The 12877-nt window shown below is 30.1% G+C and overlaps 1 protein-coding gene across 1 annotated transcript; it reads right to left on the bottom strand.

The window, feature by feature from the left end:
- Positions 1–6767: 6767 nt before the first annotated feature.
- Positions 6768–12531, bottom strand: LOC142610120 (wall-associated receptor kinase-like 10). Its single transcript, XM_075781844.1, has 3 exons — positions 11590–12531; positions 9948–10064; positions 6768–8081 (listed from the first exon to the last, which is right to left on the bottom strand). The coding sequence occupies exons 1-3, from the start codon at positions 12515–12517 to the stop codon at positions 6886–6888; spliced, it is 2241 nt and encodes a 746-aa protein (XP_075637959.1). The 5' UTR covers positions 12518–12531; the 3' UTR covers positions 6768–6885.
- Positions 12532–12877: the final 346 nt, after the last annotated feature.

The following is a 12877-nucleotide window of genomic DNA, read 5'->3' as shown; positions in this document are numbered from 1 at the left end:
TTTATATTTGCGCGCACTCTTGGTGTGATGGCTTATACTTGTGGAGTGTGGGGGCAAGAGCCAATGTTCAAGTCTCCATAAGGGAGCTTCACACACATATACACTTAGATTAAATTAGAGTAAAATTTATATCTTATATTAAAAAAAAGTGTAATAAATGATTAAAACTTGAAAGTTAAAAAATTAAAATAAAATAAACCATGAGTTTCAAATTTTCAACAACATTTAGGTTTGGAATTTTTTGTATTTGGTTAAAGGAATTGTTAAAAATTGTGATTTCAAGTCAAAGAGACAAATGCTTTTTTTTTTTTCTACATTACTTAAGATTTGTTGTAAAAATACATTTCATCCCATTCCTTTCCATTCCCTTATGATCATTTCATTCCATTCCCTTATAAAATTCCAAACGAAGCCTTAGAGTTTTAGTCTTTATAACCCCAAGCTACTACTACAAACTTTAGGCCTTTTATAGTGGTAGTATGATTATGTAATATATTATAAGTTTGTTTAAAAATCTCTATATACCACTTTTATATTTGCGCACACTCTTGATGTGATGGCTTATACTTATGGAGTGTAGGGGCAAGAGTTAGGGTTTAAGTCTCCATAAGGGAATTTCACACACATATACACTTAGATTAAGTTAGAGTAAAATTTATATCTTATATTAAAAAAAGTGTAATAAATGATTAAAACTTGAAAGTTAAAAAATTAAAATAAAATTAAATAAATAAACCATGAGTTTCAAATTTTCAACAACATTTAGGTTTGGAAATTTGTTGTATTTGGTTAAAGGAATTGTTAAAAATTGTGATTTCAAGTCAAAGTGAAAAATGCTTTTTTTTTTCTACATTACTTAAGATTTGTTGTAAAAATACGTTCCATTCCATTCTCTTATGATCATTCCATTCCATTCCTTATGAACTTCCAAACGAAGCCTTAGAGTTTCAGTCCTTATAACCCCAAGCTACTACTACAAAGTTTAGGCCTTTTGTAGTGGTAGTCTGATTATGTAATATATTATAAGTCTATTTAAAAATCTCTATATACTATTTTCATATTCGCGCGCACTCTTGGTGTGATGGCTTATACTTGTGGAGTGTAGGGGCAAGAGCCAGGGTTCAAGTCTCCATAAGAGAGTTTTACACACATATACAGTTAGATTAAGTTAGAGTAAAATTTATATCTTATATTAAAAAAAAGTGTAATAAATGATTAAAACTTGAAAGTTAAAAAATTAAAACTTGAAACTTAAAAAATTAAAATAAAATAAAATAAATAAACCATGAGTTTCAATTTTCAACAACATTTAGGTTTGAAAATTTGTTGTATTTGGTTAAAGGAATTGTTAAAAATTGTGATTTCAAGTCAAAGTGAAAAATGCTATTTTTATTCTACATTACTTAAGATTTGTTGTAAAAATGTTGTTGATGCATCACTTCAAATGTATTAACTTTACATATTCAGTGTATTTATAAAAGGAAACTCAGTACAAGTAAGTATGGATTTTACTTTTTTTTTTAATGTGATTTATTTATTTTTTATTTGATTAATGGCATTTGTTATAATATCGAACATTAACACATTTTGGAATGAATATTTAAGATAGTAGTAATTTTTTTAATAAGTATTTAACATAGGAGCAGTTAACTAGTAAAATCTCTTATCTTTAAGAATTCAAACTATGATAGAAAAGCAATCATCATGAAACAGATACCTTAGGTTGCTACTAGCTTTCATTTATAGTATGTTTGGATCGCTAAAAATAGGGAGAATGGAAAAGATAGAGAAGAAAACTAAGAAGAAAATATCATTTATCCTTCTTTGGTTGAGTTGAAAACATGAAGGAAGGAAAATGGTGGGGGCCGGTATTTTCCATCTGGGTCCACCAAAAGAGTTTAACTTCTGTTCAGAGGTGGCGAAAAAGAAGTGTTTTATGCCACCCAATGAATGAAAGCCGTGTCGTCATTTACAGAAAAATCGATACACCTCAGCACACACAATCATAACTCATTAAATCTACAATCCTCCTCACACACGATTGTTTCAAAGCTAGAGAGCTAAACCCAAATCTCCTCTCCTCCTTTCTTCTTAGCATTGGAGCTTTACGCCGCCACATACGACGCTACATGCGTCGTTTTCGGCGTTTGAAAATTATGTTGGAGCCTTCGCAAGTGTGGTGTCACTACCTCAAGGTGTGTTCTTTGAAGATTTGTTATTTTCCCAAATTTTGGATTTCGAAATATTGATGTGTTTGGGGTATTTTTTGGATATCAATCACTTGATTTGGTATGGGTTTTCTTGGTTTTTGGTATTTTCATGGGTTTTGATCGGATTATTAAGTTATAGGTTCAAACCCAAAAAAAATCTGATTGTGGTTCTTCATTTTTTTTTCCCAGCTAGCTTGGGTTCTTACTTTTTATGTTTCAGCTCCAAATCATGATTCTTATGTGCTTCCTTTTTAATTTATGAAAATTTTTTGAGGTTTTCTATGTATTTGGATCCCCTGTATCGTGTGTAAGGAGGATTGTAGATTTAATGAGTTATGATTGTGGGTGCTGAGGTGTATTGATTTTTCTGTAAAATGACGACGTGGCTTTCATTCATTGGGTGGGACCTCCGGACAGAAGTTAAACTCCCACCACCAAATTGGAGAGAAAATCGGATAGAAAAGAGAAAAAACCCGAATGACTTTTTATCCCCTGTTCCCTGTTGTCTTTCCCTTGCCAAAGTTGTACTTTCCTTCTTCTTAGCACAGCTGCAGATATGAAAAAAGAATTCAAGCATTGGGAAGGTGTTGTGCAGTACTGCTAATGGCGAATTAGTGAGATTAGTGAATAGTGAAATTGAAAAAAAAATATTGATTCAGAATAGTTGTAGAATCACTCTGAATCATCCCAAATCAAACAAGAAAATCCCTATGGAAGAAATCACTAACAGATCAGTAGTAGGATTATCACAATAGTTTCTGTTGTTTGAACTCAAAACCAGCATTAACATCAAACGTATTCAGGTCATGCAGCGGCCTCTGCTGGTTTGAAATGCTATTGTAAATGGGGTAAAACAAACAGACTGAAACAGTTGATATGAAATTGCTAGCACCGAACAAAGGCCATGCCTGAAGCAGTTAAAAATTTCACAAATACAACGCCTACCCAATTACTAGAACATGTAATTGAAAAAGACTTTTTTGCTACTGTGAAATTTACTAAAACTCCATGATTTAGTTACATCTTATACTAATTTGTTGTTTCTGTTCTTATTTTGTTGGTAGATTGATGGAAGTGACATGTGGTGGGTGCAAAATTTAATACTAAATTTAGTCTTTTAAGAGTTAAATGAATTGTCTATATGTTAAAATTAGAATTAATTTCTAATTAACCTTGCATATACTTTCTCATAATGTTTCTCAGATCCACTTGAAGAAATCAGTGAATCGATATTGCTAAGAAGGGAAGATTTGAAAAAAAGAAAAAGATGAACCTTCCATGGGTTACTTGACAAGTCTTATGGTTTATTTCATTCCAAATTTGCCACTAACATTGTTTCCTAGAAAGGTTTCATGTTTTTGATAAGTAAAAAGGAGTTTCGTTTTTTTGTTGTTGTTGTTGTTGTTGTTGTTGATAATATTAAACAAAGAAAAAGAAAAAAAAGAGGAGTTTCATGTTTGTATGTATTTGTCTTCTTTATTTGGTTATTGATCATAACAACGTCATAGAAATTTCTGTAAGGTGGTTCATTCTAAACATTTCAAGTGGTTAAATTGCTATTACTTTATAATTAATGTTGTATAAAAGAGACATGGCAAAACGGGTTAGAATTTTTCGACCCGACCCGACCCGAAAAATACCTGACCCAAACCCGATTTTTTTATCCAAAACAAAAACGAGTTGTCCCGTGACCCAAGTTTTTGCAGGTCAACGGCCCACGGCCCGCCCGACCCAAACCATTTTTTAAAACTTTTTTTTTTGGTAAAAAAATAATAAAATTAAGACAATATTAGTTTAATTGTTTGTTGTGAGTTTTAAAGAAACAATTGAGACATTTACATAATTGCATGCAAATTAATTGAAAGATGAATGGTTGAGCATTCTGTAATGAGTAAAGATTTTTAGATATCAAATAGCAAAGTACATGCCAAGATAATCTGGTTACAATAGAGTTAAAAGCATAAATTTAAAATTGTAGACATGTGTGAGAAACATTCACAAGTGTGAAAATAGTGAAACGAAAGTGTCAAATTAGTATAAATTATGAATACTTAAACCTATTTTTTATTATAATTTATGTCCAAAATAAATGGCTTTTCAAAATAAATTATGATATTTCCTAGAGTGTATAATATAATATTCATAAAAGAAACCATGTATAAATAAATAAACAATCAAACTTTAATGTATATCTCAAAGTGAAATAAAATGCCAACCACAATTGATAATAGATTATAAAATTAATTTTCAAGATTCTAAATTTCTTATATGTTTTCATTCTTTGTCAAATAAGTTATCCATCCAATAAGTCATATGTAATTTTGTTTTATATTTTGGGATGTTGATATTGTGTAGAAATAAAACTTGTGTATTTGTTTTATTTATCTTCGTGTTATTTTGTTTTAGATAATAATGTTAAGATTTGTATAATTTTAAAATTATTGAATAAGTATTAATAAGTTTAACTGAGTACATTCTTGATGATAAGTGGTGAATTCAAAGTAATGCATTCTACATCAATTAATTTGTTGCATGATTTTCCAAATAGAAAATACATGATTTTTTCTTTATAAAAGAAAAAAATCCTGTGAAAAATACGGGTCAACCTGACCCGACCCGCAACTCGATTGACCCGAACCTGTTTTTAACCCACTTAAAATGACCCATTTTGATCCGCAACCAGATTAACCCGACCCAAACCTAACCTGACCCGCCCGTTTTGCCATGTCTCTTTGAGATTGAAATTGATTTTGTGTAATGGCTTATTTGCAAGAGTATAATCTACCTTCCAGAATATTAGGGGGGGAAAAGGTGCCAAAAATTATTAGGACTGATTGTAATAATAACGTGGTTGACTAACATATTGCACGACAAGGGGTAAGTCATCTAATTCCAATTATGACTTCAAAATTCTACGAGAACTTAGTGGTTGAATGCATCTTTAAGGTTTTAATTCCTTTGAGGGGTGATTATTTTTACATGAGTAATGATTATTATACCATTATGCAAAATTTTTCCCATGCATCACTAGAGTCGGCAACTATTCCTAGAAAATTGAGATAAAATCACAACACATGAGAAAATCGATGATATATTGAAGTCAATGCATATTCAAAATCCAAATTAGCTTTATAAATGTAGTCTAATTTTGTGTCAAGTGACCTATATATATTACTCAGTAAGAAAGCTAAGATTGCCTTCATTATTACTATTATTGAATATTTTTGTGTAGAAACACAGGTTACAAGCTAGTTAGTATAGTGTATAGCAACATAGGAGTAACCTTACTTAACTTGAGAAGGTCCAAAATTCATCAAAACAAAGAGCTTGTAATGCATTACCACAAAATAATAATAATAATAATAATAACAATAATAATAATAATAATAATAATAAGACTCTTAGATTCATTTAGCAAAAAAATTTCAATCTTTTGCAATTTTTTCGAAGAGATTTAGAGGTGGGAAAGGGGGGGGGGGGGTGGTTCTTTGAATGTGAAAATAGGTTTAAGAACTTTTGGTTATTTTAATAAAATCAAACTTTATAATTTAATGTTCATACTTTATAAATCCAGGCCTTTTTTTGTAGATAATTTGATAGTTATAATAATGGGAGATGAGATATTTGAACCTTAGATGTCTTCTTTGAAAACATCAATATGTATTAATTGAATTACAAGGCTCTTGCCTTAAAAATACATAAATTTAAAGAGCTAAACACTCAAATGCTAAAGAGTTGTCAATTGAAATTCTAACATAAAGCAAAAATCTACTAATAAAGCTTTACAATTGAAACTCTACTTACTACACCAATGCCAAAAGGAACATAGGGGTTCCTTAAAAGCTAAAAATAGTTTTGGCTAATGAAGTACGATGTTTAAATGTTAGTACTAAAGTTCTTTTTTTTTAGAGATAATTACAACATGTTGCTAACTCCGCAGTTCGAACCATTTTTCCCCTAAATCCTCAAGCACTTTGTATATGGAAATGTGTCAATTCAGCTTCAAGGTCCTTGGCTTAGTACTAAAGTTCTTAAGTGCGCTATTCCATTTTTTTTAATAAAAATAATGTATTTTCATAACTATCCATTCTTTTTTTTTTCTTTTAAGATACTTAATGACCACTAATTTTTAAGAGAGAGAGCGAGAGCAAAATAATAAGAATAATAATAAAAAATTATTATTATTATTGAATTAATTAGGTTCAAGTACTAATATGGAAAACACTTTTTTGACATTTTGATAGTTGCAACTACCAAAATAGGAAGGATGAATTTAAACCTTAGCTGTCTTTATAGAAAAAACCAAGAGGTGCCATTTGAGCTAAAAACTCTTTCCATCTTGTTATGCCATCTTTTGTCATTTCTCGCATCTAAAAAGCTTTTAATCAATTTGGTTACCAGCCGTGTAAAATAGTTTCAAAACACTTTACAATCGAAGTTTGCTAAACCCTCTAAAAACTAAAATTATACTATTAAAATTAAAATTATCGTTAAAGCTAACAATTAAAATTATACTTCCCATGTCATTACCAAAAGGACCTAAACAAAACCAAACAAAGAAATAATATCATTACTGCAACTCTAGTAGTAGGAGTTTAAAAATAGGAATATGATTTGATAACAGTTTACAACATGAAACAAAGATGAACAAGTGCATAGTTTTTAATCAATTCGATTAGATGGATAAAAGTGGCAGGACGTCCGATGATGAAGCAGAACCAGATTCTAAGCATGAACTTGCTGAAATTGAAACGTCATTCCCTGGCCCCATTTCTTCATTTCTAACATATTCAAGTTCTTCAAAATTTGGTTGAGCAAGAGAAACTTTTTGAACTCCCTCTAATTCCATCATGATCTCCATCATTGTAGGTCGTTTATTTCCATTCAAGTGCACACATCTTTTTGCAAGGTTAGCAATTGCTATGACTTCATCTTTATTACAAACCTTACTTACTTGAGTATCAAGTATATCAAAGAGGTGGTTCTCTTTTAATGAACGAACAAAATATGTAGATAGATTCCGACCTTCTTGTGATCTCGTCGAAGAAACTGGTTTTTCTCCAGTTAAAAGCTCAATAAGGACCACTCCAAAACTATAAACATCACTCTTTTCTGTAAATTGGCTCGTTTGAAAGTATTCTGGATCCAAATACCCAAAAGTGCCATATATTAGTGTGGTTACATGAGTTTGGTCAATGGTCACTGATCTTGAAGTGCCAAAGTCTGCTACTTTTGCTCTATATTTCTCATCAAGGAGTATGTTTGAAGATTTTATGTCTCGATGGTAAATGGGTAGTGATGCTGCTGAGTGTAAGTATGATAGAGCTCCCGCGAATTCTCTGGCAATTCTTAAGCGCATATCCCATGTTAGCAATGGAAAATCTTCATTTTCTTCGTGGAGATACTGAAAAAGTGTGCCGTTAGGAATGAATTCATAAACTAACAAAGGAACTTCTGTCTCCAGACAACATCCGAGCAGTTTAACCACATTTCTATGATTGATTTGTGAAAGAATGATAATCTCATTAACGAATTGTTCAAGATTTCCCTCATCCACTGTGTTGCACTTTTTAATTGCCACAATTCTTCCATCAATTAACATTCCTTTAAAAACTGTACCTTGTCCACCCTTACCAAGTATTCTATTTTCATTAAAACGATCAGTTGCATTTTCCAACTCCTTTGAATTGAATATTTTTGCCTTCTGAACGTTGTTTTCATTTGAAGATATTTGTTGTTGTAATAACAAACCACCATTCCTTTTGAAGAATTTTTGCTGCCTGAGCTTGATTTTGTTTCTTTTCTTTATCACTTTGTATAACCACCAAATAATAAAGAGAAGAAACAATAACCCTAAGCTTGGACAAATAACTGCATACATCAAACAAATAAAATACAAATATCACATCAACCTAATTTTTAGAAACATCGGCCTAAATTTAGGCTATATAAAAATATGAATAAGTGTAAATAGATTTGAACATAACTATGATGATTTGAAAACATCTTTCCTACTAAAAGTTTTCAACTTTTTTTTATTTTACATTAATATGTTCTCACAATATGCACAGCCTAAATAAGTGTTACCTCCTAATTAATTTCTTACAAAAAAAAAAATTACTGTTAAATACTTGATTTTTCAGGAAACAATTCAATGGTGTAATGCTTTTTTTTAAATGGTACAGTAAGGGACTTATGAGATTGGGATATTTTGTTGATTATCTAACTTTTCAACTTGTCCCTAGGTCAGTCTTGCCTTAAATGAGCTTAAACAACTAATTGATGAATTCTTATAAAATTATTTTCTAAAAACAAATTCTTGGGACTAACCAAAATCCTTCACTCATTTATCCCTTATACTTTCTTCCAAAATTTAATACTTCCCATCGTCTCTTTAATCTTTCCTTAACATACTTTCTTCCAATATTTAATACCTCCCATCTTCTCCTTAATCTTTGCTTAATAAAATTTTAGGAAAATTTTAATACCACATTTATGGAAAAAAAAATTGTCAAAATATTAATTTTTTGTCTTTTCCCATAAAAACTTCCTTAAAACATTTCCCTTAAAAATGTTCTTAGGGCATCTGTTAATTTTTCCTTTCATGATACACTCTTTAAGATTCATCTCTTTCCCCAATCGCCACTAATATGCTATGTTTTCTGATATATGTTGACTATTATCAAAACAATAAGTGAAATTTCTTGACCCCTTTCTTGTGAACAATGAGTGAAAAAGATGAGGTTGTCAAGGATTAATTGTGGTGCAGTGTGGCTACTTCATTTTGTGTGTGGCTTTAGTTGGTTTGGGTGTGGTCGTGCGTTTGAATGGTTTGATGAACACCCCCTGTCCTCTCTTATGTAGTAATAAGGTGTACAATAAAAATCTATATAATAATTCATAGATTCAAAAATCTAAATTGAAATGAGGAATTGTGCAGCTTTAAAGAGAGAATTTATTTTTTCTAGATAAATTTGTAATTTTCGTGGAAAAATATAGAAGAGTGATGAGTAATGCAATTCAACTAATAGTCTGAAACTATCAAGTTATAGGAGGTATGCCTATATCTTTTAGTGATAGATTGCCAAGAGAACAGAAATTTAAAGCTAATTGACTTTTTACTTGCTTCATTTTCTACGCGTGCATTTAATTTAGTAAACTAAAGGGTTGTTTGGTAACGTTATTCTAGTAATATTGTTTGTATTTTTTAGAAATATATGTGCATGAAAAAATATGTAAAAATACATATAATATTATTTAAAAATTAAAAATATGTTGTTAAACTACAATATCAAACTGGCCTAAAAATGCATGAAATATAGTCTCTTTTAAAAAAAAAATTATTTTTTCTTCCGTGAACTATCTTAGAAAGTAGAATTAAGTCATTCCTTGTCTGTCATGATCTTTTCAGTTAAGAAAAACCAATAAACTGAAAGTACAAATCAGTTGTACCTTCACTCTTAAATGTCATGAATCTTGTGCCATAGGCTATAGCACATCTTAGTAACATATCCGGATATTGTTTTTGGATCATGTTAATGGGTGTTTATAAGATATTTGTTAATAAATTATATTAAGAAAGTTTTAATATTATTTTTATGAGAAATATAAAAAGTTGATAATAAAATTAATTGTTTTATCATTTTTTTCATAAAATATTTTTAAAAATAGTTACTAAACTAATATTCTTAGAGCATTTGTTAACATTTTTCAAATTTAACGGCAACAGGAACATACCTATAATGGCTAACTTCAGTGGAGACTTTCGCTCGTTGCAATTGAAACCGCCTTCTGTATTCTCACACTCTAAATGGTCAAGACATCTCTTGGATTCAGATTCACATTCATTTATATCTGATAGGAATAAGATAACATGAAATTAATAAATTCATTAATTTTTTTTTTTTGGGTACATTTTGATGTTTACATACATATTATTCTTTGCATTCATTTATATCAAGGATGACAGACAAATTATTAAATTCATTAAAATTTTGGGCACAATTTGGTGCTCACTCATATATATAGGCAACAAAGGTTTCAAAAGTATCAAGCAGGTATTTTGGTAACTATTAATTTAGTCTTTATATTTCTTTAGCAGTTAATTTGATTTATGTTATTTTTAACTTGCCATTAATTTTTGTTAATGAGTTAACAGTTAACACTTGAGACCAAATTATTGCAAGTTAAAAATATCAGGAGCCAAATTGACTACTATAAAAATGTTGTGATCAGATTGACAATAATCCTAAAATGCATAAACCAAAATGATATTTTCTCCTCTAAAATAACATGGTATTATGTATAATTTTAAATTTTTTAAAAGAAAATCTTACTGTAAAATGGATATTCTCTATTTCAAAGATGGATCACAGTTTTTCAGCTATATCTTTTGGGAATAAAGTTTGGCTACAAACTTGTAAGTTTGACTACAAACTTGTTCGTACCTTAAGGCTACAATTCTACTTAATATATTTTTATTAGATGTGAATTTTAATAAATACGTCATTGGATTACATTTTTTTTTCTTCTAATATATCATCCATGCTTGTAAAATTTTCAGAAAATCAAAGATCGATAACTATGTCATCAATCAAATATTTAAATTTCAAGTTTTTTGTAGTCTAAAATTATTTATAAAAAATAAATTTATAGATTGAATACTAAATAATATATGATTAACATAAAATTTGATATGTGTTTTAAGAATATAAATAATATGCAATTTAAGATTTTCAAAATATGTAGCCGTATTATATTTTTTTAATGAAAGTTGTAGCTTCTATAACCAAGTTTGTAACCAAACTTAATCTATCTTTTGGCATCTACCATAATTGATTATCTTTTGTCCACCTTCTCAACATAATCAAACAAGAATTTTATTTAATCATTCCAACAAAATACCATGCATTATTTCTCAAAAGCAAAGTTACAGTAATATTCAGAAAATAGCTGTTAGGCTTTTTTAATGGTCCATGAGTTAAGCAAGTTATTATGTGGCGGTAAAATTGATGACTATTAAAAAAAAGAAAGGATAATCTATTATTTTACCTCTAAACTTTACCAGAAGTTTATTTTTCATTCATAAACTTATAAAAAGAATTTAATCTTATACTTTGTAAATAGTTTTTTTAATAATTTAGTGATGAAAAAAAATATTTTTTAAAATTTGAGGGCAAAAATAAAACATTTACAATAATTTAAAGATGAAAGATGAACTTTCTAATAGTTTAAGGATGGAAAAAAAATTAAAAAAAAAAAAATTAAAGAATCAAAATAGTATATTACAAAAAAATAAAAAAATAAATACAAAGGTTAAGAATTAAAGTAGTATTTTTTTTAAAAAAAAACAAAGAAATATAAAACTGGTTTTACTTACCCTGACATCCCCTGGGAAGATAAGGATTTCCATCCCTGGGAAGATAAGGATTTCCATCGTATCCGTAATTACATTCGCAAGTAAAGCTGTTGTTGGCCTCGTCTGAGAAAGAACACCAGACATCGCGTCGTTTCTTGAGGGATTCAAACATGTTCAGGGAGACATTGGTCGGCATTGGTATCGCCCATTTCAGCACTACGGGAACGGTTTCCCAGTATTGCACAGAAGAGGGATCTGGTTTGTTTGACTTCAACCAATTTTGGTCCACTAGGAAAGCATACTTGCACGCTTTTTCGTCTCTTACTTTTGATTCATTGATACTTCTGAATTCTACATGAAATTCTTGCTGGTTTATAGGGAAATAGGATGACTCACAGCAGGTGAAACCGGAGCATCTAGTTCCTTCGACAATCTGGCTTTTATTGCAATGCGATTTGCACCCAAAAACCACAGGACCAAGTCCGGTTATTGTTGCAAAGTTGTCGCAGCCAACAGAAATGAATGTGTTATCATCGGAGGAGAAGTTAAAGGGACTTCCTGAAATGTCCAAAGCTGCACCACTTCCCGAGCTCCTACAACCGTTCGAATATATGATTGGCATTTGGACCTGAACCGTAGGATAACTAATATTGATTTGCAGCACCTCCTTGTCAATACTAGTTAAGAAGGCTTTAGCAGAGCTGCCAGTTCTATTGCAAACAACTTCGAACAACTTGTCCATGTAGCAATCAGGTCCGATTCCAAACGGGTATGGAATTTCAAGATTTCCACAACTACTATTACAATTGGGTTTTGCTATAGGTGCTGCTGCTGCTGCTGCTTCTGCTAATTCATATGTCAGCAGAACTAAAATAGTAATTCGCATTACAAATTGCCCAGCCATTTTCATTTTTGGGTGTCTTAAGTTCAACAAATTAAACATACCCATATATTTATGTAGTCTCACAAGAAAAGTACAGATAGACAAGATATTTCGTTTACTTTTTATTTTTTATTTTTTTTTAGATGAAGATATTTCGTTTACTTGGACTCATAAAATGAACAGAATCAAATGCATTTCAACCCAGTAATAGTACTAAAAACAAAAAACAAAAAAACCCAGTAATAGTATTCCAACTTGCACTCCTTAATTGCGGTGTGTGGAATTTATTGCGTACCAACTAATATTGTCACAAAAATTATTAATTCAAAATATCAATCTCATACAATAATACAAATGTTTACATGAAAAATATTTTCTCTTTGAAGAGAAAAATCAAACGACAAACTCCGAATTAATTTACTATTT

Source organism: Castanea sativa, chromosome 9 (assembly GCF_040712315.1).
Source record: "Castanea sativa cultivar Marrone di Chiusa Pesio chromosome 9, ASM4071231v1".
Taxonomy (NCBI): domain Eukaryota; kingdom Viridiplantae; phylum Streptophyta; class Magnoliopsida; order Fagales; family Fagaceae; genus Castanea; species Castanea sativa.
This window is presented reverse-complemented; position numbering and strand designations above follow the sequence as displayed.

Bases quoted from the DNA above. Each gene is read 5' to 3' on its own strand.
- LOC142610120 (XM_075781844.1), bottom strand. From the start codon at position 12,517: ATGGGTATGTTTAATTTGTTGAACTTAAGACACCCAAAAATGAAAATG. The intron at 10,065-11,589 runs GTAAGTAAAACC...TATTCCTATCAG, and splicing joins TCTTCCCAGGGGATGTCAGG to ATATAAATGAATGTGAATCT. The intron at 8,082-9,947 runs GTATGTTCCTGT...TGATGTATGCAG, and splicing joins ACTGAAGTTAGCCATTATAG to TTATTTGTCCAAGCTTAGGG.